The sequence below is a fragment of the Diceros bicornis genome, chromosome 1 (genome assembly GCF_020826845.1).
Source record: "Diceros bicornis minor isolate mBicDic1 chromosome 1, mDicBic1.mat.cur, whole genome shotgun sequence".
NCBI classification, from domain to species: Eukaryota; Metazoa; Chordata; class Mammalia; order Perissodactyla; family Rhinocerotidae; genus Diceros; species Diceros bicornis.
The window spans coordinates 74,899,026-74,926,464 of NC_080740.1; the positions used below are offsets into that span (position 1 = coordinate 74,899,026).

General features: G+C 36.7%; 1 protein-coding gene across 3 annotated transcripts; it reads left to right on the plus strand.

Annotated features, from left to right (window-relative positions):
• The first annotated feature begins 6,288 nt into the window (after positions 1–6,288).
• Positions 6,289–26,176, plus strand: UBLCP1 (ubiquitin like domain containing CTD phosphatase 1). 3 transcript variants are annotated; one of them, XM_058545011.1, is made up of 11 exons: positions 6,289–6,554; positions 9,847–10,044; positions 10,847–10,938; positions 11,337–11,422; positions 11,504–11,619; positions 13,097–13,195; positions 15,798–15,835; positions 16,353–16,451; positions 19,024–19,140; positions 23,145–23,272; positions 25,082–26,176. In XM_058545011.1, exons 2-11 carry the CDS (start codon positions 9,891–9,893, stop codon positions 25,107–25,109), a joined length of 957 nt encoding a protein of 318 aa, XP_058400994.1. In that variant the 5' UTR covers positions 6,289–6,554; positions 9,847–9,890; the 3' UTR covers positions 25,110–26,176. The 3 variants fall into 3 exon arrangements, with proteins under 3 accessions (XP_058400994.1, XP_058401012.1, XP_058401003.1); XM_058545029.1 differs by lacking the exon at positions 6,289–6,554 and adding an exon at positions 6,763–6,786; XM_058545020.1 differs by lacking the exon at positions 6,289–6,554 and adding an exon at positions 6,777–6,828.
• Positions 26,177–27,439: the final 1,263 nt, after the last annotated feature.

Here is a 27,439-nt window from a genome sequence, read left to right on the forward strand (position 1 = left end):
AAGTGCAATATGGGCGATTCCACTGGGAGAGAACTCTTAGAATCTTGTGCCTGGTTTCCTCCGGACTGCACTCTATGAAGCTTTTCCCTTTGCTGATTTTGCTTTGTAACCTTTTACTGTAAATCTTGTCTGTGAATACAACTATATACCAAGTCCTGTGAGTCCTCCTAGTGAATCACTGAACATGGGAGTGTTCTTGGAGACCCTCAACACATTGCCATACTCCAACCAAATATCACAAAAAGAGCAGTGGTCCCACTCCCAACTCTGTCAGCAATAGCCCAGTGGAAAGCCTAGACTTTCACCCTTGCCAGTCTATAAGGAGGTACCCCAAGTCCCCCCTTCAGGATGGTGTCAGAAAAGGCCGAGTGGGAAGCCAGAACTTTACCCTCTTCCAATAGTAATGAGTTCCCCCACACACACCTCCCACGTCAGTGGAGGCTATGTGGGGAGTAGAGATGAGGCACCCCACCACCTCCCAACCAGGGTGCTATCAGCGGAGGCCTGGTAGAGAACCTGAACTCCCACCCCTGCACAACAGTAATGATGTGCCCTTTCCTGCCCACGTGGGGTGTCAAAGGAGGCCCAATGGGGAACCTGGACTTCTACCCCAACCAGGAGGTTACAAGGTGGCATCTCCCTTGCACCTCTAATGTGGTGTTAGAGAAGAACTGTTAAAACAGAAGATTTAAATAAGATCCAGAGTCTCATAATGTAATACCCAAAATATTCAGGACACAATAAAAAAGTACTCATCATATCAGGAAAATCTCAATTTGAATGAGAAAAACAATCAATAGATGACAGGGGCCAGCCCCGTGGCTTAGCGGTTAAGTGCACAGGCTCCGCTACTGGCGGCCCGGGTTCAGATCCCGGGCGTGCACCAATGCACCCTTCTCCGGCCATGCTGAGGCTGCGTCCCACATACAGCAACTAGAATGATGTGCAACTATGACATACAACTATCTACTGGGGCTTTGGGGAAAAGAAAAAGGAGGAGGATTGGCAATAGATGTTAGCTGAGAGCGAGTCTTCCTCAGCAAAAAGAGGAGGATTGGCATGGATGTTAGCTCAGGGCAGATCTTCCTCACAAAAAAAAAAAAAAAAATCAATAGATGACAACACTGAGATAACACAGATGTTGGAATTCTCTGACAAGGATTTTGAAGCAGCCAGCATAAAAATGCTTCAATAAATAATTATGACATGCTTGAAACAAACAAACAAACCAAAGTCTCAACAAAGAAATAGAAGATATAAAGAAAAAAAAGGAAATTTCAGAACTGGAAAATACAATATCCTGAATTAAAAAATCAGTGAATGGGCTCAAGAGAAGAATGGAGGGGATAGAAGATTCAGCAAACCTGAAGGCAGGACAATACAAATGATCCAATCTGAACAATAAAGAGAAAACAGATTGAAAAATAATTAACACAGTCTCAGGGACTCATGGGCTATACTAAAAGATCTAACATTTGTGCCATCAGAGTCCCAGAAGGAGAGAAGAAAGAGGGCAGACCTGAAAAAGTATTTAAAGAAGTAATGTCTGAAAATTTCCCAAATTTGGCAAAAGACATAAACCTACAGATTAAAGAAGTGAAGTGAACCTCAACAGAGTAAACCTAAATAAATCTCCACCAAGACACATCATAGTCAAATTTCTGAAAACTAAAGACAAAGAAAAAAATCCTGAAAGCAAAAAGAAACAGCAGCTTATAAATAGCAGGAAAAACATATTGAATGATAGCAGCTTTCTCATCTGAAACTATGGAGGCCAGAAGGAATTAGCACCTTTTTCAAGAGCCAGAAGAAAAGAATTGTCAATCCAGATTGTACATCCAGTGAAAATACCCTTTAGTAATGAAGGGGAAGTCAAGACATTCTGAAATGAAGGGAGCCTAAAAGTATTTGTCACCAACCGACCTATCCTAAGAGAATGGCTAAAAGAATTTCTCTAAACATAAAGGAAATGATAACAGGAATCTTGGGACACTAGGAAGAAGAAAGAACAATTGAAAGAGTAAAAATATGGGTAAAAACAATAGACTTTCCTTCTCTTCGAATTTTCTAAATTATGTTCAATGATTGAAGCAAAAATTACAACATTGTTTGATACGGTTCTCAATGTATGTAGAGGAAATACTTAAGACAATTATAAATGGGAGAGTAAAGGAACTTAAATGGAGGTAATGTCTTTATACTTCACTCGAACTAGTAAAATGCCATCACCAGTAGACTGCGATAAATTATGTACATATAACACCTAGGTCAACCAATAAAAAATTTATACAAAGAGATACACTTGAAAATTATAGACAAAACAAAATGGAATTCTAAAAATCATGTTCAAGTAACTAACAGAAAGATTGGAAAAAGGAAATAGAAAAACCAAAAACAAAAGGAACAAACAGAAAACAATAAAGTGGCAGACTGAAGCGTTCACATATCAATCATTACATTACATACAAATGGTCTATTTCATTTGTAAAAGCCAAAAACTGGAACAACCAAAACATTCAATAGGTGAATGGTTAGACAAATTGTGGTAAATCCATACCAGGGAATCCTACTCAGCCATAAAAGGCAATGGACTATTGATATACACAATAGCTTGAACAGATCTCAAGGGCCTTATGCTGAGTCAAAAAGGTCAATCTCAAGAGACATATACCATACGATTCCATTTACATGACATTCTGAAAATGACAAAATCAGAGACGGAAAACAGATTAGTTGCCAAGAGTTAGCAATGGTGAGAAGAATGGGGGTAGGTGTGAGCATAGAGGGGTAGCAGAAGGGATACCTTTGTGGTGATGGAAGAGTTCTGTATCTTGATTGTAGTGGTGGTTACATGAATCTACATGTCATAAAATGTCATAGAACCATACACACACACACTGAAACAATGTCAATGTCCTGGTTTTGATATTGTACTGTAGTTATGTAAGATGAAACCACTAGAAAAAACTAGGTGAAGGGTACACGTGATCTCTCGTTTTGCAACCTCCTGTAAATCTATAATTATTTTAAAATATCACATAAAAACTATATATACATGTGTGTATATATCTAAAGTATAGAAAAGATTTGCAAGGATAGGTATAATTAACAGTGGTAAGGCTATATGTATATTATTTGAATTTTAAAAATGCCTTCAATAATTTATATAAAAAAGCACACAAAATTATTGTAAAAAAATGCAAATACAGAATAATATAAACAAGATGAAAATCACCTGCTTTACGATGGCATCAAGAGATAATTTCATTTATTTAACGAGTACTTACTGAGTACATCCTATAGGGTGCCAGGAACTGTTAACATTTTGCTGTGTATTTCAGAACTTTCCTGAGTATCCAGTCATATACAAATTATAATCATTTACTTATATGTATTATTATATGTAAAATGTGTATATTATATTGGCATTATTATTATGTTGGCATTATGTATAGTATGTGTATTATTTTTGTATGTTATATTGGCTCTTGTTACTTGGCATTCTATTCATTCATTATTCACCTATTCAGGAAATATTTATTGAGTACCAGCTTTAGCCAACATCCTGCTAGGCTCTAAGAATATAACCATGAATAAATCAGACATGGTCTGTTTCCTCACAAAGTTTACAGTACAGTGACAGACTGTCACTAAACAAATTTTCTGAAAGAAACACACAATTACAGATTGTGTCAAGTTTAGACAAATGTAAACAATGCTTTGAAATACCCAACTGTGAAAGGAAAGAGTAGTAGTCATGATGACAAGATACCACGGCACGTTTATCATTGATGGAAATGAACCAGGAGAGAAAGAGGTTAAAAACACAAGAGCAAGAGCGAGGATACTGGATTTATAGAAAAGTTGCTGAGAAGCAAGGAGCCTGAGCACAAGTATAAGGGTTGGCTTCAGGTAGAAGGAAATTGTCACAGTGAAACAGAAGCAAAGGAAGCGAGGACAAGCGCAGATATAACTTAGTTTGTAGACTTAGAAGTCTGAATTTGAGGCAATTCCTCTCCGAGATCTATTTTCTTAGCAAAATATGAGACAATGTCATCTGCCAAGAGCAAGGATGTAAATTGGAAGGTCTGAGGTTTGAAGAGAGTGGAGGTTTTAAGTAGTCGTTGGGGAAAGCAAGATGAGTAGAGACAGGTAGTAAGCTTGCCAGGCTGAGTTAAGAGCCTGTACAGTCTGTCCTATGGGGCAGATTCTAACCATTTTTAGCTCACTGATTGCAGTCAGGGAAAAGGCAAGGGAGTAGATATTAGAAGAGAGAAACAAAGTGCTATAGTGAACTAAATTTAAAAATAAATAAATAAATAAAGAGGATTGTTTTTCAACTGGGAGGAGAGGAAGAAAATCGCCTGAGGGAAAAAGGGAAGGAAGTAAACAGGTCAGGGGAAGACGGAGATAAAAGCAGGGTGGTGGTGGATTTCTGGCCTGGGTGCAGGAATGTCCTTTTGCCTTACAACCCAAAACAGGGTAACAGTGACATCAGCACCTGATTTTGTGAAAGTGGTTCAATAGTTCAATTTCTTTTAGTCTCTTATACCCGACAACCTACAGAAACGCTATGGAGGAATTGCCAGGCATCTTTAGTTGCTGCAGAGATGCATGAGGCACAAGTATATTATCCTCCAAGCATTAGAAGAGAGGTCTAGTGAACAACAGGAGGCAGAAGTTTAATTTTTTTCTTCTCATTGGCAGTTGCGTGTTGCTGTGAGCCTTTTCTTAGGTCCATTTTGTGTTCATTCCTAGTTACCAAGAGTCTAGTTCCTTTATTCAAATGGTATCTTTCAGTCTACTCCAAGTGTCTTCTTAACATTGTTTTTGATTTCATGAAGGTTTAGCTAAATAGAAATGGACTTGAAGGAACTGAGGAAATAAAATGAGCAAAAATAACTCATCTGCTAAACGGATCATCTGTCCAAAATACTCTGCTACCGTTATTCTCCGCAAAATACCACTGTTCAACACTTGTCAATTATTAAATTATCTGCTCTCTACTAACACCAAACTGTCAGACTCTTCGTACAATGGCTATTCCATTATTAAAAAGAACTTCCTTATGAATCCTGTTGTTTAGAATTAGGGAAACCTAAAAATGTTTTAGTTGATCTTGATTAACAAAAACAAGCTTCTCTACTCACGACAGCAAAAAATGTAAAGTGGTCGAGCAGCTGGTCAGCACATGAACAGAGCAAGCAAGAGACTGGGCTGAGATTATAATTTATTCCGGAGTCCAGTCCTTTGTCTTTCAATCATCTCTTTGGCTGGATTGCTAATGTGATTTTTGTACAAACTCTTTTAATTTTGGGTTTTCCCTTCCTCTTTTATGTGAAGGAAAGAGGGCAACTTTTTACTGAAAATAGTTTTTCTTATAATGAGCAGATATTCATGCATTACCAGTGCAATAAAAATTACCAGAAGGGACAGGGAAGGAGAGCGTAAAATAGTGTCTTAACTAAAGAACTGTTAAGACACAAACCTTGGCTCTTTGCTTCCCTTCCATTACAGCCAAAACGGAAACACGAATCAGTTACATCGCTGTCAAGCATAAGTAAAAATACAAGTAATTCAAAGACTGGTTATATTTGCAGCCAATATTATGTTTGCGTTCCCTTCCTTTTCGAAAACCTAAGTTTTGTTTGGCGCCATATACAACAAGCGGGCGGACAATGAATTTTTTGTCTAACGGCAAGTGATGCACGTTGGGAGCTCGCTGTATGGACCAGACAGGGACTCCTCTGAATTTCCATTCAAGTCTGGAATTCTTTTGTTAGGGTTTGTAATTGGTTTTCCTCGCATTCAGAGGGAAGATGGAACGGAGACGCGGATGAGCGGGTGGAAATACAATTCGATACAATACTATAGTAATCTCGACGGCAGCTCTCATGTTGAGATTTGCTTCCTTGGTTCTGAGTCACTTACGCTGGCCTCTTCCCTTTCCTGACGATCTTCAGTTTCCCCTTGGATGGGGTAAAACGGGTAGAATTCTAAGCTCCTGAAACTACTAGTGTTGGTGGCGCCTGGTGCCAGGAAGGGGTCTCAAGCCTTCAGTCCTCAAAAGTCACCTTGCAGGCCCCATTCGGAACATTACAACGACACAAGAGTCCTAGTCCCGAGTCCTACGAAGATCTCAGAGCACCTACAGAACCTCACGGCCGCCGACCCACCTCCGACTTGGGTGAAACAATACCAGAGACGTCATACCGCCAAGCTCCCGCCCAGCTCAGAGCCCACCAGCGGGCGCAGGCGCAGAACAGGCGAGGACCGGCAGCCAGTCAGGGGTCGTAGGCATCTGCACAGCGGTCACAGTCGCAGAAAGTCATGGTTCCCTCCTCGCGGTGAGGAGATCCCTGGCAGCGGCCATCTAGGGTCACTACCCGAAGAGAAACAAGGGAAGCAGGCGTCCCGTCTCCAGCGCGTTTCCGTTTCAAACCCTAACATCCGGTTCGTTAGCCGGTTCCGGTCGCCGCCTTCACTTCCGGTCGCCTTCGGTTCCGCCTCGGTCGGTTCCTGCGTCCACTGCCGCTGGTTCCGCCGCGCTCCAGGTGAGGGGACGCCAGGCCCCCGCCGCGCGCTGCCCGCGGAGACGCCGTTGGAGCCGCGGGACTGCGGCATCGTTCTCCGGTGGCCGGCCGCGGCGGGCTGGGGGCTGCTCGGGGCGCCCGGGCGCGTCCGCCCCCGTCTGCCGCCGGGCCTCCCGCCCAGGCCCGCCCGTCGCGGGGGCCGCCGCCCTCGCGTCCGGCCTGCTCGCCTGGGTCGAGGGCGCCCCGCGCTCCAGTGGGTTCTGCGTCCCCATACTTCGTTCCTCTATTTCGTGGGGTTTGTGCATCTCTCCCCTTCACCCTCCCTGTTGAAGGCATCCGGCCCTATTGGGGTTGGGGGTCTCTTCTGCCTTTTATACTGTCCCCTGCCGGTCACTCCCCCCAGCCCTCGCCTCTGCACTGCCTCGCTGTGCTGTCCTGCCTAGGAGCTTCCCAGTTACCTTTTACCAGGCCTGTTGAAAAGTTACCCTCTGCCTCAGTTCCCAAGGTGTTAACTCTTGCTGCTATTACTTTCAGATTTCTGCCTTTGCTACTTTTTACTTGTGTGATCTTGGGCAAGCTGGTTTATGTCTTTTTCAGCGTTCTAATCTGTATGATAAAGACAATAGCTGTTAGTTCAGGATTGTGAAGATTAAATGAGATGATTCAATTAAGTTGTTTAGCATATTATCATTATTCTATCATTACCACCATTCCTGTTGCTCTTTACAGTTTGCAAAGTGCTGTCACGGGTGTTATCTCACAGCTCAACACTGTTCTTGTCAAGTAACTTAATAGCCTCATCTTGAGGTAGGAATTGAGGAATTGACTAGGCAGTATGTTAGGCAGAAGAAGAGCAAACCCAAACAGCTATTCTTGACTCTGGGTTCACCATAAAGATGTGCTCCTTGCTTACTTGTTTGGGTTTGCCACCCTCTGCCACCCAGATTATTTTTTGGTTTATAAATCTGATGGGTCCAGAATGATGCAAGATACTGTATGAGAAAGAAGTTTAAATGTGAAGATGTAAATGACTCGTGCATTTGCATTGTGTTGCTCTACTGTGAATGATCTGAATATTGAAGAAATGAGGTTCAATAACTTTTAAAAACAGTTTTAAGGACTTAAGCATTTAAAATTTTTATGGCGTTTGTTTTGTTGTGCTTGGTCCTTTGGAGCAGTTGCCAACTTGGAATTCCTGCTTGTGGCATCGGTGATGCATAACGTTTGTATACTGCCTTACTAAGCACATAGAGCCCAGGCCACCTGGCACGTTTTCTTTTTTTTTTTTTTTTTTGTGAGGAGATCAGCCCTGTGCTAACATCCGCCAATCCTCCTCTTTTTTTTTTTTTTCCTGAGGAAGACGGCCCTGGGCTAACATCTGTGCCCATCTTCCTCCACTTTATATGGGACGCCGCCACAGCGTGGCTTGCCAAGCAGTGCGTCAATGCGCGCCCGGGATCCGAACCAGCGAACCCCGGGCCGCCGCAGCGGAGCGCGCGCACTTAACCGCTTGCGACGTTTTCTTTTTTAAGGCTGAGAAAATTGAAGAGCCTAGAGCACTGGCTCTCAAACTTGAGCGTGCTTCAGAGAGGAGGGGAGGCGGGGACAGGGATTGTTAAAACATAAATTGCTAGGTCCCTTCTTTCCAGCCCCAGTTACATTTTTAACAAGTTACCACGTGGGGTCAGTGCTATTGGTTGGTCTGGGGACCACACTTTGAGAACACCGGTCTAGAGGTGAAGTGGCTTGTCTGAGCTCATCTGGAGCTTAGGTGATCTCACTCCAAACTCTGTTCTGCCCAACACAACATATACTGTGTTAGTGCTGCTTGCATTCTTCGCTCTTACAAATTTTCATTTTTGTTCCCACCTTCACAGAAAAATAATATTTAAACTGTATATCAGTTTGACTCGAAAGGTCCATTTGGCTTTTTAGTGAGGATCGTAACATTTGTTAGAGCAAGTCCTCTCTAAAATGGGATACATTGCTCTAAATTAACAGTTTCTTTAAGTTTTTAGTAGAGCAGATTGTAAACATAAGAGAGTAAGTATAAGTGAATTTATGGTGCTCTCTTCTAGCAGGCATGTTGAAGACACCTTAAGTTTCCAAATTATTTTTGCATATTAAGATTCAAAATTTGCCTTCTCTCTTGTAGTTGGTCGTAATACAGGAAGAGTGCAATCAAATGTTTCATTAAATAAAGTGATAGCATTTGGAAATACTTAATATTTTGAGATTAGAAAATTCAGTTCTCTGATCTGTGTGGGGAACAAACTTATGAAAGCTGGTATAAAGCTTTATGGGGGAAGAGACCTGCATGCTATCATTGGTGAGAGTAGCAGCTGTTATGTAATCTTTGTGGGCTTATATCTGTGCCTGTGGGTTTTGTATTGACTGAACTTTGATGCCTTAACTCCTGTGGGTCCAATTCAAGAGAGGCAGTTGTGGTGTAGGGGAAGAAACATGAGATTTTGTCAGAAGACCTGTTACCAGCTATGTGCCCATGAGCAGATTACATAACCTTTCTGAACTCTCATTTCTTTAATTGTAAAAGAGGGACAGTTCTTATCAAACAACCTTGTTAAATGAGATTGTGTAAAAACTGTCCAATTTATTAAATATGAAACAAATAATGGCTATTTATTATTTATTTAGCACAGTGCCTAAAAGACTTCAGTTCCAGTTTTTAAAAAAGTTTATTTAACCAGTACTTATATAGTGCTTACTGTGTGTCAGGTAATATGTGACTTATAAATATTAACTAATTTGATCCTCGTAAGAACCCTAAGAAGTAGGTAGTATTATCATTCTTATTTTACAGATGAGGAAGCCTAGGCACTAAGAGTCAAGGAAGTTCCCAAAGTCAAATAGCTAATAAGTGAGAGAGCTGGGGTATGAACCCAGGTAGTCTGGCTCTAGAGTTTGTGCTTTTAACAACTGAGCGTACTACCTCTCAAATGTTAGATGAATGTGGATGGTCCATCATAGAGGAACTTGCCTGTAGCATAAACCCAATCAACAGAGAGGGAGGGATAGGTAGTTCATTTTTGCAGTTTTCCAGCTGAACAGGGAGAGTCTGATACAGTATTGGGAAGTAGTAGCTCTAAGCCAAAAATTGGGAGGGTGGGGGAATTTTAACTTTGAGTCCTAATAACTTTTGGCATTCTGGTAGCATTTCTGTAAGGAGAAAATCCTGTTTCTCTACCATTAAGTTGTAAAGTAGGACTCAAACTGCACAGCTTATAAAAAGTTACAAGTTTGGCTACATTTTTGATATGTTTAACTGGTTTATTGTATATGCCTTTCTTTCTAGGTGTCTTTTCCTCAACAAAAGCTGCCGCTGCATATGTTTCAAGGATGGCTCTCCCTATCATCGTAAAATGGGGTGGACAGGAGTATTCAGTGACCACGCTTTCAGAAGATGATACTGTGCTAGATCTCAAACAGTTTCTCAAGACCCTTACAGGAGTGCTACCAGAACGCCAAAAGTTACTTGGACTCAAAGTTAAAGGTAATCCTCTCCTTGCTTCTCATTTTTTGCATTGATATATTGATGAATTTTTATGTTAGCTATTGTCTGTTCTCTTTAATAAGTCTTTCCCCTTGGAGTTTTCTTTGATAGGGACATTCCTAAAATTGTTTTATGATAAAAGTAAGAATATTAAAGGTTACTTGAAAATACCACCACTGTTAAGATTACTTTTGCTTCCTCTGACAGTTGGTGTTTGCTTGTTAAACCTTTGGCACAGAAGTCCCAAGTCAAACAGTATGATTTCTGACATCTACCTTCTCGCACAGCTTTTTCATTACAGCTTGGGCCTTGTTCTCTCCCCTTTTGTGTTTTCTGTTTTGAAAGTCACAGTGATTTAAAATGATGATATAAAAATTATAAGCAGTGTTCATGTCCAATCTGAAAGGGACTTTTATGGTTTTTGTGTTTGTCATATCTTGAAGGGTGAGTTTTGAGTATCAGTAAATCTACAGTTTTATCTTACGTGCTCAATTTTCAAGACTTTCTGGAAAACAGTTATCTTCATCAAGTTCTTCATCTTGAGTAACAAAACATGAATTTATTTTGTTTAGTTAGTTGAATAAAGGTGTTCCGCTACGATGGAGTTGGGCAAAAAAACAAACCTTGTATTAGTTGCTACTACTTAGTGTGTTAGACATTGCTGTTTCAGCAGTAACAGTTTGTTAATTTAAGAAAAAAAAACTGCTATGGAATCTGTACCAAACCTTTTAATATTAGGGTTTTGTATAATGGAATAGTACCTGAACTTTAGTGAGAAAACAGTCATTTGCTTGTATTGTAGGCAAACCTGCAGAAAATGATGTTAAGCTTGGAGCTCTCAAACTGAAACCAAATACTAAAATCATGATGATGGGAACTCGTGAGGAGAGCTTGGTAAATGTTTACTTTTGTTACCATTTGTCCCTTTGAAGATATGATTTATATTACACTGTTGTATCCTAGTTTTAATTATGGTAAAATTGTCAGCAGTCAGTGAAAATAAAAGCTGCGCAGTGAATGTGGTATTAATTCAGCAGAAGACAAATACTGGGGAACTTATTAGTTATATAGTTAGTCGTAAGTATAGAAATAGTGCAAATGGTCACATTTAACATGGTAAATCTGCCCAGTGAATGTATATAACGAAATATAAAATGTGGAAGTTTTACCACAGAATGTGCTTGAAAGACTGTTTAGCTCAGATTGTACCTCTCATTTGCCTTTTATGCTGTGTATGTATTTGTTATGTTGAAGATAATGTGGTAAAGCAAAACTATTTTTCATCTTAATAGGAAGATGTCTTAGGTCCCCCCCCTGACAATGATGATGTTGTCAATGACTTTGATATTGAAGATGAAGTAGTTGAAGTAGAAAATAGGTAAGTGCTTTTCACTGTCAAAGGAAATTGGTTGTAACGTGAGAAAAGTGAATGTTTCATCTGATTTTATTTTTCCATTAGGGAAGAAAACCTACTGAAAATTTCTCGTAGAGTGAAAGAGTACAAAGTGGAAATTTTGAATCCTCCTCGGGAAGGGAAAAAGCTTTTGGTACTAGATGTTGATTATACGTTATTTGGTAAGTCAGTTGAAATTGTGCTTTATCGTCTGTTACCCACAACAACTTTTTTCCTTTTGTTTGTTTTTTCCTCGCAATATGAAATATTTGAAAGCTTTTCTTGTTACAAAAGTAAATCATTTATTGTAGAAAATACAGATAAGCAAAAAAAGAAGTCATCTGTAATCCTGAGACCCAAAGATGACCACTCTTATATTTTGATGTATATCTTCCTGGGTGTCTTCGTATGTATGTCATTTTTGCTTTTATTTAATGTTATACTGAACATCTTCTCAGTCATTTAATATTGTTCATTGTGAATTATATATAGTTTTTGGTCACACAGTAGTGTAGTTTATGGGCGCTTCATAATTTAACCAAGTCAGTCTCTATTGATTAATATTTAATTTTTTTTTTTTGGCGAGGAAGATTAGCCCTGAGCTAACATCTATTGGCAATCCTCCTCTTTTTGCTGAGGAAGATTGGCCCTGGGTTAACATCCGTGCCCATCTTCCTCTACTTTATATGTGGGCCGCCTGCCATAGCATAGCCTGATAAGGGGTGCGTAGGTCCACACCTGGGATCTGAACCTGTGAAACCCTGAGCTGCTGAAGTGGAGTGTGCAAACTTAAAACCACTACGCCTCTGGGCTGGCCCCAACATTTAAATTTTTATGAAGATTATTTAAAAATCATTTTTGATATTTTTATTCCTGGTTTTCTGTTAAATTATGTTTGGACAGATTCTTGAATTTAAAGTTTCTCATGTCAGTAAAAAAAGAAATATGTTCATTTTATCCTCTAATATTGCCAAGAAATGATTAGTTAACTCCTGATATTAGAATGAATTTATTTACCTCTACTTATTAATTTTATAATTTTATTTATTTTTATTTTTTCCCCCAAAGCCCCAGTAGATAGTTGTATGTTATAGCTGCACATCCTTCTAGTTGCTGTATGTGGGACGCGGCCTCAGCATGGCCGGAGAAGCGGTGCGTCGGTGAGCGCCTGGGATCCGAACCCGGGCCGCCAGCAGCGGCGCGCGAGCGCTTAACCGCTAAGCCACGGGGCCGGCCCTAACTTATTAATTTTAAAATTTGATTATTAAGTTAATTAGGCCTGTCATTTTCGTCATTTTATCTGGAAGGCGAATGGCTAAAAATGAGTATTGGTGGTCCTAGTTTGTTTCTCATATCATAAAATAACATCTATACTTTAGATGTTATTTACTTTAGAAAAAAATTTACAGTTTACTGTGTAATCCTGAATTCTGGGTATTGCTCTTCACAAATTGAACAAAATCGATCAATTAAAATTGGATTGCAAGGATGTTAAATTGTGTGTTTTGAAAGACATCTCTTTTGTCAGCCAGTGTAATTCTGTCTGAAGTCGTTTGCATTTAGTGTTTATATTATATTTCATAAGTTTCGTTGATATTAGGTCTACAAAATAAACTACAAAAATAAACTAATAACCATGTATGACTGATTTTCTTTCAGACCATAGGTCTTGTGCAGAGACTGGAGTAGAATTAATGCGGCCATATCTTCATGAATTCTTAACATCTGCATATGAGGATTATGACATTGTTATTTGGTGTAAGCTATATTTTTTGTTTAAATTTCCATAGAAATAAGGTTGTTCCTTATATTATTCTGCTTTATACAGTGTGACTTTAAATGACCTGTGTTTAAATATGACACATTTTTCATTTGTTTTAGCAAATTTCTGATGAAGTGTATTTGACTTTCTGGCATCACAATGTAAGGCTTATATGCATATTTGTCAAATACCACTGAAATAGTTAAATATAGGAAAGAGTAGATTATGGTATCAAAATAAAAATGATCTTATTTTTACAAGACCCCACCTTGATTAGGAACTTTTCTTTCTGATCTTTACTATAGAATCTTTGATGCTTCGGGGTATTGTTGCTTTCTCCTTTCTTTATCACTCTAGCTTCAAAACACTTGGAGAAAGATGTGTATACAAAAATCATAGTTATGTAGTTCTTCAGGTATAAAGGAATATGAATTTACTTAAGGAAAATTAATAAATGGACTGAAGCAGCATTACTCAAACTGTGGTCTATGGAGACCATTCCAGGAACTTGCAGGTCTGTGATAAGATAATGAGTTTGCTCCAGAAAGTAAAGTTACTATATTACTGAGCTCACTGTTTAGTTCAGTTGACATTTTTTTGTGGCAAGACTTTCTTAAAGGGAAGCAGTGTATTGATTTACATCTCACCTCCCCACAAACATTTAAAGGTGCCTCTTGGCGAGTCATAAGCAGAAAAGAGGTATCCTGATTGTGAGTTACATAAAATCCCATCAATTACAGATGCTACAATTTAATTGTACTGGGTTTTTGGTGAGAGGCCACTTAGTTATTGCAGTCTGTAAATTTCTTTTGTACTTTTCCTTATAATCAGGGTGTCTTCATTGTTCAGTGTTAATAGGCGTTCACAGCCATTAAGATTAAATACATAGTGAAATACATAATATTCTGGTTTGTAAGATACAGGGAAGAAAGCTTCCTGTGAACAAATTTTTGTTCAGTGACTCTGACGTCTGAGATGACATTTGAGAAAAAAGTTTATCCTCTAAATGTTAATAAAGTAGACTTACAAATTTAGAGAACTTTTTACAATCTTATGTTTAAAATAAGTTATTTTTGTAAATTATGATATTTCATGGTAGTTTGTTGAAAAGGGCACTTCACAAGATGGACTAAAGTTTTGATTCTGGCTTTGTCTTTACTGTGTGACCCTGGGCAGGTTAGTTAATCTCTCTGAGCCTTACCTTCCTTATCGGAGAAAAGAAGATGAGTACACCTATATTACAGGGCAGTTGTAAAATAAAAATAGCAGTACAGCAACTAGTACCATGTCTGATATATGATAGTTACTTAATAATTGAAAACCCTTTTTATTAGCTGTGTTTTTGTTTTTCACCTGGGAATTATAGACCCAAGATAGATACTGAATTTAAAAAATTATTTTTCCGTATCTCATGATTGTTGTCATTATAGATACATCAGTCTCTAAAATTTTAGTTCAGCTGGCCAGTTCTGCATGTAAGGTGATTCTTTTGGTTTTTGTGTGTGCGCACTAAAGATTTTTGTTTTGAGAACTCAGGTACCTCTTTTGCCTTTAAAAATTACATATGCACACATACACACACTTTAAATAATTGAACTCTTTCCCTTTTTAAACCTTTTACTTGGTAATACCGGTATAGTTTAGTCTAGTAACTTGGGACCAGGAGGGTACTTACAGCTGAGGGTTGACTTTTGATATCAGTGAACTCAAAACTGTTGACGTCTGACAATGAGCAGGTACATACCATAGATACAGTTTATGAATTTAGTTGTGTCAGACTCCTCATTAAAAGCTGCAAGATTCAATGAGTGCTAAGTTTCCTGAGCCTGGCAAAATGCCTGTTTTCATTGGATCTGGCATTCTTCAACATTAACTTTCTTTTGTAGGAATAAGAGTTTTATTTTTATTTATTATTTCTTAAATTGAAGTATAGTTGACATACAATATTATATTAGTGTCAGGTGTATAACATAGTGATTCCACATTTATATACATTACGAAGTGATCACCATGACAAGTCTAGTAATCATCTGTTACCATACGAAGTTATGACAGTATTATTGACTCTATTCCCTGTACTGTACATTACATCCCCATGACTTATTTATTTTATAAGTGCAAGTGTGTACCTCTTAATCCCTCAGCGTTAACTTCTGACACACAACATTAATCTGCTTATATTGACATATATACCTGTGCATTGCCTGGCAGTAGGAGCATAGAAGAAAATGAGATCCAGGCAACTTAAATTTAAGTTTGAAATTGATAGAGAATAGTGTCAGGCTGTTTTTCAAAAGGAGTATACTTCTTGATTTATAAATTTCGTAGATTTAAAGTTCTTCTGAGCATCGGTTACCTATATCTTTTAGATAAAAGTTGTTAAAATTTTATTCTGTCTTGAAGACACACTAAAATAAGTTTATTTTTGTAAATACTTGAAAGTTATCATAAATATGCTAGGAATTATTATTTATGATGCATTTGAACTTTTAGTCTTGCTTAGAAAACCTGACATTTGTTTATATACAGACGAAAGATTTTTTTTTAATGAAATTCAAGCTTTTCATTTGTATTGTATTATCATTCCTCATGTTTTAGCTGCAACAAATATGAAGTGGATTGAAGCTAAAATGAAAGTAAGTGTTAGACAATCCATTAAAGAATGTTTTGAAATTACATTTGTCTTTTTTGAAGTTCCAAGTGGAATTAACTTCATTCTCATTGGAGGGCATTTAGTAGATAAACAAATACCAGTATCAGGAGTAGAGGTGTGTTTAAAGTCTGTTTAATGGTGGATTGTGTTGTATACCTAAGTCTTTTAAGAAAGAGTACAGCAAAGCTCCCCCTCCCTTTTTCCTCCATTTTACAGTAATACTTTCTTTTCTTTCTTTTGCTTTGGTGTGTAATACTTAAAGGAGTGATGCTCTTCTAAAATAGTAAATTGAGAAGTAATCTGTTTCTAGTTTATTTTCTTTGGATTACCATTTATTGAGTTAGCAAAGGGAAACTAAAAAGCTTGCTAGTTGATGAGCAAGATGTAGTGGCCACTAGGGTAGACAGTTGGTATTATGGGGAATTGTAGCTGGAATATTCAGAAAACATGAAATTTTCCACATTATCATATTTTAACCACATGAATATTTGTATTTATAGGAGCTGGGAGTGAGCACAAATGCAAATTATAAGATTACCTTCATGTTGGACAGTGCTGCTATGATAACAGTGCATACTCCAAGGAGAGGATTAATAGATGTAAGAAGTCATTTTACTTCTATTTAAAGACTTGTTTATTTTCTAATGTACTTTTCATATTTATATTGATGGAATAAACTACATAAAGAGTTTAGCAATACATCTGAATGGATAGTAAACTCAGAGTATCAATTGAGTTTGACATAGGAAGATGTATTTCAGGTTAATAGATTGGCATTGTAATGATGAAATTAGGGATATTGAGGCAAGACTGTCAAGAAAGGTTGTGGATAATTTCCCATGATGATGGCGGCATAGTGTTGCTAAAGACAGAGTAAGTGAGGTAAAATACTGAATATCATCAAGGAGGATACTAGAAAGAAACCAAAACATACTTGCCCTGCCCTATGTGAAACTTACAGATAAAAACAAATACACCGTGATGCATGTACTTGGGGGTGATATATGAGTAGCCCTAGAGGAGAGCAACAAGAACCATCAGAGAAAGGATTGGGCTGAGTGGATTAGGGTTCTTCACATTGTTTACTCATCAAGAAACTAGTCATATTATTGAGCTCATGCTATCTGCAAGGCACTGTGATGGGCACTGTTGGAGATGAGAAGACATATGTGCTCCATACGTTTTGAAGCACACAGACTAATAGGAATTGGGGAGAATTTAGCAAAATAGGAAAGCTTAGGGAAGACTACTGAAATCGTCAAAATCATAAATAGAATCGTTTAAGTGCATGGGAGTTGTTCAGTAAAGGAAATCTGTGTACATCATGGGAAAAATATAATTTATTACCTACTAAAGTAGTACATTTACAGAATCTTAAACACTAAAAGGTTTGGGAAATGTTAAATGTAGTACTGTTTATGATACTGAAAAATTAGAGGAATAAAAGTAAATCCTTAATATCCCTTAATATCCAACAGTAAGGAATTGGATATAAAAATTTTTGTTCATCCATGTAATGGAATGCAGCCAGTCATTTGATATAGTAGAATATTTAGTAATTTAAAATTTTTTCATGATAGATCATTAAAGTGAAAGAAGTATTTTAGAGAGCAGTATTTGCAAACTGTTAGAAAATAGTTGTTAACCTTTGTTTGGTTCGGAGTTTCCCTTAACAAAAGATCTGTGAACTCTTTGAGGCTGCTGCTGTTTATAAAAAAGACTGGAGGTAAATATATCAGCATATCTAGTTATCCTTGCTGCTGTCTGAACTATAGGTAATTTAAAATTTTCCTTTGACCTTTTCTGTGTTTTCAGATTTTTTCCTACAGTCAGCAGTATTACTTCTCTAATTGAGAACAATGTAGTCCATGTTTTGGGGAACAAATGGTACTTGACCTAATCAGAAAATGGCAGCACTATTTAAGAGGATGTTAGATTTCTAACCCTGGGTGTCATAAAATAAAGCTCTTGTCATATTTCTTGAGGCTTTTGTTAGCTAAAAAACCAGGAACCTGGCTTATAATGTCAGTTCCTATATATTTGTCTTCAGGTATTTGAGGGGGTTTGTTTCAACAGTAAACAAATAGTGGAAACAAATTCAGGCAAATAAAATATTTTAAATAATAAAATTAAAATATTTTAATAACATTCTTTGTGGTAGCTAGGACACTAAGAAGAAAAAAGGCTTTCTTCCGAGTAAAATAAATTATAGAAAGAGAAAAAGAAAACATTTTTAAATGATAACCTTTGTCACTATTTACTACCATTGAATCTCATGTTATTATTACCATATAATCTTCTATTACCATAAATGAGACTCCTGCCTTCAGCAAAAAGTACTTGTTCTAGAAGTTAATTTGTTTAAAAAAATTTTTTGAATGTGTAAAATACATTCACATGATTCAAAAATAAAGTACATAATGAAAAGTCTTCCACCTGGGCCCTCCAGCCACTTACTCTCCTTCCTATAGGCGGTCACTGTTCTTGTGTGGTCTTACAGAGACTTTATGCAAGTACCAAGAGATATGAATATATAAAGAGTTTATCTTTTCGAAGGCACATTTTAAGAATTCAAAAATGAAAGCAAGAATTTACAAATTATGGTGCTATTGAAGTTAAGCAATCAAATGCCCCAGAAATTGTGCACCTGTGCCACTGCTTTAAAGACAAACTCAGTTTTTCCTCAACAAGATATTTAAATTCTGTATTAAAACAGGCAAATATATTGTCCATCACTAAGGTTTTCTAGTTTTGAAAACAGACCCCATGTGACCCCATGTCGCCCTCTGAGGGGGCATATATTAGGCCAGGAAGTTATGTGACTGCTCAGCAGACAGCTAAACAATTACTTTAGATTCTTACATTTTGAATTAAATAATTACTCTTCCTTTGACCCCAAATCTTCGTGTTGTGATTATGGAAAGTCTTATAATGGGTTTAGTTCAGTCAGACATGAACGGACTTTTCAGAAGTTAACATTGCAAGATACATTGTGGATTAAAGTGTTTTGCAACTCAGTTCTGGTGTGTTCACACAGCCAGCCGTCACTGTCTTAGGTGGGAAAGAAATGCTCTGGCATAGTTCTGCAGGGCATTTTGAATAGTATCTCTGCTTTTAAGAAAGGATGAATTATTAATAAAATCTGAGTTAAATCTAAACTTTTATTCTAAGGTAAAGCCTCTTGGTGTTATATGGGGAAAGTTTTCGGAGTTTTACAGCAAAAAAAACACCATTATGTTTGATGACATAGGAAGAAATTTTCTGATGAACCCACAGAATGGACTAAAGGTAAGACATAATTTTACTTGCTGTGCTTACATAATCTGGAACATATGGTAGAATGTTAGCACTGTTGAATTTCATAAATTTTTGGAAGTACTGCATTCTTATGGTCAAAGGCAAGAAAAGCTTAAGTATTTAGAAAAATTCGTATAAAATTGAACCTTTTTTGCATTGATATCTCCTTGCTTAGCCAGCTCGTCCAGGTATTCTATTTTCACTTAGCTCTGTGGAGTGGCGTGGGCTTACTGACGTTGACTTGTAGCGTGCGTAAGTGAAAGCATCACACATTTTATTAGGGATGTAAATCTTGGAATTTCTGATGTTCTGGTTAGCTGGAAAGCTGGCAGTATGGGTTTTTTTTTTTTTTTTTAACTGAAACTAAGAAAAAGTATTTGAAAATTTCATTCAGGGTAAGTAGAAATCTTAGAATTATAAAATGCCAGAGCTAGAAGGAATCTCAGTCATCTTGTCTACCTTGTTAACTTTATAGAAACAATCTGAGGATCACAGAGTTCATGACTTGCCCAAGCTCATTTATGTAACTGGTTAATGACAGAATTTGAGTTAGAATCTAAAGATTTTGTTCCTAGGCCAGTGACGATCTTAGCATGAAGTCCCATGCAATCTTGTGTAGGCATGATAGTGACATTTAATCCTGGTAGTGGTGTAAAATTGGTAAGAGGGAAATTTGAAGCTTAAAGTTTCTGATACCTGTGGTTGCCTATGTGTCGGTACAATATAAAAATGGAAAAGACAGCTCTCTGTTACGGTATAGTGCAAGTGGGGTCTCGATCTGAAATGGAAATCCTGACACTAAGATATTTTTATTCTTAGTCCTGAACTTTTCCACAAGGTGGGATCTTGATAACTTTAAAAGATAAGAGAGAAAAACTTGAAGAAAGTACATTTTTGAAGCTTTCCTTACAGACTGTTGATGTGGTCTTTAGTGTACAATGAGCATGGGTTAGAGACAGAATGCTGAGCTAGGTAGTGAATTACCACAAATATAAAAGCTGTTGACTTGGAAGAAAAGGACTTGGGGTAGATTGGTGGTTGTGTTATCCTTTAAAAATGGTTTCTGTTTGAGGTTTTGGAAGAAGTGCTTTTCCTGTATGTAGTTTACCAGGTATAAGGTACAGGAATATATTCTTCAGTCTTAAGATTCAATTGATCTCAACTGAATTCTCTATGAAACTAATGGTATTACCTATACTGGAAAGGAGACAAAGTCATGATATTCAAGGAATGATTTTTGAGGAGAGATTTACTTTAAAAAAATATGTAATCATTAGTTTCATGCGTATTTAGAACCCATCTATGGATGCAGAGAGATGATATTATAAATTTCTAGTTCTTCATGTTACTTTAGAGCAGGAATTTTTTTTCTTTTTAACTGAAGTGCTCAGTAGAATCACTGAAGGAATTCCTAAAAATACATGTCTGCATCCTCAAAAATTCTAATTTAGGAAAGGTATTTTTAAGCATTCCGCAGGTGATCTCTCGCATGTCTCCTTTTGAAAGCTTCTCTTAAGGTAATTAATGATCTCCCCATTGACATGGAAGCAGTTTTGAAATTGAGAAATGTTCTTAAATATTGTGTGTTTTTAAATCATGGTTTCATAATACTCTTGGTAGAAATCCCAAAAAAGATTTCACAGAGATCTTAAAGATAAGACTGCTTATTTTTAAAATGGTTTTAACTTCTAGTAATATAAGCTTGCTGATCTTAAGGTTTGAAATGAAATATGGAAGGCATTGTGAATTATGAATCTAGTACTGAACTAAAAGAACTTGGGTTTTGGTCATGGATAAATCGGTTGATACTCTGAAAACTTCGTTTTTATTATCTATACAAGGAAATTAGAATGCAGGTAATCTAGACCATTTTAAGTTCCTAAAAATGTTTCTTTGATGCTAGACAACAATGGTCATATATGATGTCTACCCTACTAGTGAGCACTTAGATAATTTCGAAGAATGGTCCAGTAAGCAGTGATTATACTGGAACAAGTGAAGTCGATTAGGTGAATAATAGGTTTTTTCCACTTAACTAGTTTATTTTAACTTCTAAATCCAGAATCATTGGAGTATTTACTTTTGTAGTGCTTAAGACCAAATGTCTAGAAAGTAAAAGTAACTTAGAGCCTTGGGTTGAAAATCTTATTTACCAGCCACTGACTCTGTACTTTCTTTTTCAGTCTAAATCCCTTCCTGCTTTTAAACTTGGAATCACTTTGGTACATTGTATATTAATAATTTAAAAGTTAATATGTTGCCTTTACAGCCTTTAGTTGAATGAAGGAATACTTTAAAACATTGCTGTATTAGCCACGATTATGCAGAAACTCATTTCACTACATGACAATATCAGGCCTGTTTGCTTCCAGCCCCAGGGCTTAAGCAGGGCCCTGCAGAGAATCTTGATCTCCCACATTCCCTGTAGCTGCAGTGAAAGAGCACTGCCCGCACTAGCTGTTTGGAAGTAGCATCTCCTACAAGCGCTGGCTGCTGCGCAGACTCACTGTGACAGTTCTTACTGGTAGCCTTAGAGCTGGGGGAGCCCAGCTGACTGACAGCTGTGAAGGTCCCTGGCGCCAGGCTGTTCTGATGCGAGTAGAATGTGTGGGAAAATTTTCTTCTCTCCATTTCAAGCTAGTGGCATGTTTTTCCAATGACAGAGAAGAAAAGTATATAAAAAAATGTTTAAACCCTTCCCTGCTCTTGATAGTTACCGTGTGGGCTCCTTTGGGCTCATTGTTCTCAACAGGTGACAATGATTCAGTGTCATCTGTTTTTCAGTGTTACTATGTAAAGTTAATAACTAATGACTAGTTTGCATTTTCTCCAAATCACAATAGGCATATGTTAATACCTTACTACGTATGATTTATTCACTCCTCACATTTGTGTTTCAGGAGTATATGTGTGATTTTTTAAAACTATTTTTTAGAAGGGAAAAATCCAAATATAAACAGAACTACATAGAATTGTATAATGAACCCCCATGTTTGCATCCAGTTTAAACAACTTATTAATTCATAGATGATTATATTTGCTCTGTACCCTATATGCTTCCCTCTCTGTAATATTTTGAAGCAAATCCTAGACATATCATTTCATCTAAAATTAATTAAAAATCTTTGAAAGGCTATCTTGAGTTGTATAAAGATATTTGAGCTGATGTTTTTAAAAAAGCAAAATTCTTTATTGGAACTGTGACGTAAAGAAAAGTGCATAAAATTTATAGTTTAACAAATTGTTTAAAGATTACGTATAACTACCACCCAAGTCAAGATATAATATCCCTTACTAATTATAATCTTTCACCGTTTCTGCCATCCTGCCTTTTATGCTTTTGAAATGAATGCTTTTCATCATAAAATATATCGACCTTAAAAATTTGGAAACTATGACTATCCTTTTTATGGGAAAACTCTTGTATAATTAAAAAATATTTTTATGGAGACTTTAATGATAAAAAATACTTTTAAAATGGGAGAGAAAACAGAATATGTAAATGTATAATATCGTAGCTATATAAAAATTTCATAGAAAAATACTGAAATGAAAATCATCAGCGTTAAAATTTATCTCACTCTCTTGTTATATCAAGCTTGTATTTGGGTTAACTTTTTATGAATGAAATGATGTGAATGAAATTAATTAGTAAGAAGCAACTGGACTGAGAAGGAGGAAAAGTCTAAGCAGTTTTGCAAAGTAGAGAAACCTCGTAGGGTTCAGGTGCCGTAAGAATGCTGGTGTGGTCAGGTTCATGCTGAGAAGATAACATAGGGTGAGTTAGATGGAAGAGCTCTTAATTTGTACTATAAACATTTATACTGTTACTGTCAGTTTATTAAACTAAGATAACGTAAAAGTGATGTTTAGTATTGACATCCTTGGTGATATTTCAATCTCATTGACGCTAATTTAAATGAGAGAATAGTGTAGATTTGTACTAGTTTTCTTGTTGCAGTGTGGAGTGTTGGCTAACATTTGTTTCCTCATAGATAAGGCCTTTTATGAAAGCACACCTAAATCGGGATAAAGACAAAGAACTTTTAAAATTAACTCAGTACCTCAAGGAAATAGCAAAATTAGATGACTTTTTGGACCTAAATCATAAATATTGGGAAAGGTAAGTGCTAATTGCTTAATTCATTTCCTCTTTAATGAATGAAAAAACTGTCTGGCAACCCTGGTAACCCTTAATATTTATTTAAAATGGGTGAATTCTAAAACTATTTTCTAAGCCAGTGACATCTCCCCCGTAAGAGAGGATGTCATTTTTCCCTTTCGTCGTAACCTCTAACTTGTTTGTAAAGTCTTATCTCTTAAGATCTTTAATACTTCTAGTAGAAATGACTTGAGAGACTGGTACATGTTTGTGATGCTACCTTTAAATTATTTTGCAACATTCACTAGGTCACTCTTTTATGAATCATATGGGAACGTAATCCCTGTTCTCATACTATAAAATAATATCAGGATAAAATAAAATACAGTAAAAAATTTTCTGCTAATAATTACTTTACAAGTAACCTCTCTGTATAGCAGAAAAATTAGAAAACTTTATTCCACTAGAAAAACAATTACTTATGATTTTCCTTTCCAGGGATAACTACTATTACCTTCTTGGTGTACTCTCTTCTAGTCTTTTCTAAGCACAAACATATGCATAAATCTACATGTAGACTGCTTATAAACATCAAGATTTTGAGGTGAGGAAAAACCTCTGGGGAAGTGGACAGAATTATTATGTACTGCAAGTAATTTTTTGGAATTAGATCTTTAAAGATCTGATTCCACTAATATGGCAACAAAAGGAACTGTTTATGTAATAACAACACTTTGTTCAAATTCCAGTTTTGACTTTTAGCTCACTCTGACGTACGGCTTCTTATTGGAGGCTTATAATTCTATTAGGAAGATAAGGCAGGCATTTTTATCCCCATCTCCAAGTTGTAGATGCTGTGGCTAAGTCATAGAGATAACAAATGCTACAATGCCACAAAGTAAGTAAGTTTTGCAACATCAAAACTTGCCCAGGTTTTCTGATTTTCTTTTTCTTTTTTTGTGAGGAAGATTAGCCCTGAGCTAACATCCGATGCCAATCCTCCTCATTTTGCTGAGGAAGACTGGCCCTGGGCTAACATCTATGCCCATCTTCCTCTACTTTATATGGGACACCCCCACAGCATGGCTTGACAAGCGGTGCATTGGTCTGTGCCCGGGATCTGAACCTGTGAATCCCGGGCGGCTGAAGTGAAGTGTGCACACCCAACTGCTACGCCACCGGGCCGGCCCCCAGGTCTTCTGATTTTAAAAACTCGTTCCCTCCCCCTACACCACTGAGTATAGTAGTTCATAAATGTGAGAAATAGAGATAAAAAATTTTAATTTAGTAGTGGATTCCTATAAAATAGTATGAAGAAAAAGTTCTTTGCTTAGTTAATTAACATCTTTGCATCTTTACCCTCTCCATCAGTCCTTTAGCATCTTTAGCCCACTGTCTTGATGCAAAAAAAATATCTTTAAATGAAGTTTGAGGTTTTTTTGGAAATTACAATACTAGCTAATGTCTTCTGTTTCCTTTTAGAAGTAGGGCAGTATAAGAGTGCAATTTCCAGAGCCTTGTTTTGATCTGAGCTCTGCCACTTTCTTGCTGTGTGAACTTGGGCAAATTGCTTAACCTCTTTGTGCCTGTAAAATAGAAATAAGTTCTAATAGAAAACTCTTCATAGAGCTGTTGTGAGGACTAAATGAATTACTTCATGTACTTAGAGCAGTGCTTGGCACATAAACAGTTAACAGATGTTAGCTATTATTAACAATTATTACTCATCTTGAAAAGTTTTTTTATTAAAATAAACTACTTTGGGATGAGAGACTGTTATCTTGAATTTAGCATTATACAGCTTAGACATCTTTATTTTATTTCTTGCAGGTATCTCTCAAAGAAGCAAGGACAGTAGTTGCAGGTTATATTGGCAGTTATTGAAGATACTTGAGATCCATGAACTTCTTGCTTTTATGCTAGAAATCATTATGATAGTGCTGGACACTGAAGCAAATACCAGACTGCTTATACTTGGTCTTCCAGTTTTTTGTAAATTTAATTTTATATTTTTTGAAGATCATAGCAATATGCTGAAAAAAAAAAATCCGTTTTTCCCCCTACCTGAATATACTGTTACTCTTGAAAAATATTTTCTCCAGCATTGAGTACTGAGTTTTTTTCCCCACACACAAAAGAAAGTGGACAAAAATGGTATACTCAACAATGTCATTTTGTGACTTTGGAAACAAGTTATGTCTTGTGTTTTTGTCTCATTTTGTTGTCTGCCTAAATCCCAAACCCATCTTGAAACTACTGCTTTTCCCTTTAAAACCAAAAGAAAGTTTGGGTAAGGAACCTAGTTTGGTATGCTTAAAATCACTAGGAGTTTTTTTATTCTTTTGTCATAGACACAATTTCTCTTCTTATTCCACTATTTTACATCTCTAAATTCTGAGCTATCTCCGTTTGGTCTGTGTGTCAGTGTTCTTTGAGTAAAACTGGAAAACGTCGGCTGTGATACAGATATGTCATAGTATGAGAAATAGAAAACATAAGGCTGAAGAATAAAACTAAGGAACAAGAGTGTGTTTCTTTTTGGTAGATAAGTAGAAGCACTTCTGCCTAAAACCATTGTCAATAAACCAGTTAAAGGCAGTAGAAGGCAGTACATTTTAAAATGGGACATATCACCGGTTCAACCCTAAAAAGCATGAACAAAAAGTTTTTGTTCTGTGCCAGCTATATCTTGTCTAAGTGCAAACACTGTGTTTCAGTGAAAATATCTAGCCATAAGATTAAAAAAACATTATTTGCAATGCTTACGCCTGCAGATATGTAATGTGATCACTGTTTTGTGTTGACAGTATTGCTTTATACAATTCTTGTATTTGAAAGGAATCTGATCCTTTCAAGTAAACATGGTGTATATTGTTCTTACGGGACTATTTCAGTGGTGTAAATAATAAATACCTTTTCTTAAAACGTTGGTTATCTGCTCTGTATTATCCCAAATACTTTGTCTCTTTGTTGAATCACAAAACAAAACAAACATTAGGTTCAGGTGAGGACTTCTTGAAAAAAATTAAATGTGTATGGTTGGTTTCAAAGTGTGTATATCACTATTCCTGCATTCAGAATTGGTTTTAGCAGCTAATTAGATATGTTAAATTACTTAATTCTAATAAGCACCGTGTTTTCAGAAAGATCAACTATTTTATTCGTGACAGGTTATTTTAAAGACCTACAATGCAGAAGAGTTTGAGAACCCTGAAATAATTAAAATGATTCACTTAAAATATTTCTTAATTATGAGGCTAAATTTAGATATTTAAGAATGGAATATAATTTTTTAGAGTATTCATTGTATTGGTACCTTTTCCCACTGTAAAAGGCAGTTTATTATTCCAAAGTAGGCGTGGAAAGGGCTTAATCTTTTTATTAAACTATTTAAATAGGTTAATAAAGAGCAGACGTTTCTAAATCAATATAAACTAAAATACAAAAATTATCGTCTCAGCAAGCAAAGTAGGATTTTTAGAAAACCTTTTCTGCCATTAGGTGGTGCCCAAACCAAAGTTTATTAGTCAGTGTGCTAAATTAAGCAATTCTGGGAGAACATTGTCATTGTCAGTTTGTTGAGATCACGTGTGCTTGTGTGATTAATACATTCGTAGAGTATGGGAGTTTTAGTTTGTTTTCTGCATCTCATGATTTATTGGACATATCTGTCATGTCTATATATCTCTGTGTATGTGGCACACACAACAGAACCAGGAGATGACTTAATTCAGATGCATATTCTGGTGAAACAGTTAGTTTTATGATATATATGTTCCAAACTTTCAAAAAAATTAGTACCTAATAAAGTGTATTTCATCTATAAACTGCAGAACATCTTTAAATCTGATTTAGAGGGCAGTTTGAGATCTAGTAGCCCCACAGATCTTTTATGAAAATCAGTTATTGGACTAATGATAACTATAGGAGTTATTCAGCTTTTTTCTTTCTAGTCTCTATTTCTGTTTCTAACCCTAACCCCTAGAAAAATAGCTTTTCTATTTCTGTGTTTTTCTTTTTTTTTTTTTTTCCAGGAAGATTGGCCCTGAGCTAACATTTGTTGCCAATCTTCCTTCTTTTTTCCTTTTTACCCCCAAAGCCCCAGTTGATAGTTGTATGTCATAGTTGTACATCCTTCTAGTTCTATATGGGACGCCACCTCACCATGGCTTGATGAGCAGTGAGTAG

Excerpts from the sequence above, each read along its gene's own strand:
- UBLCP1 (XM_058545011.1), top strand. The coding sequence starts at position 9,891 with ATGGCTCTCCCTATCATCGTAAAATGGGGTGGACAGGAGTATTCAGTG. Across the intron at positions 10,939-11,336 it reads GAACTCGTGAGGAGAGCTTG|GAAGATGTCTTAGGTCCCCC; the intron begins GTAAATGTTTAC and ends TCATCTTAATAG. Across the intron at positions 16,452-19,023 it reads CAAGGAGAGGATTAATAGAT|GTAAAGCCTCTTGGTGTTAT; the intron begins GTAAGAAGTCAT and ends TTTTATTCTAAG.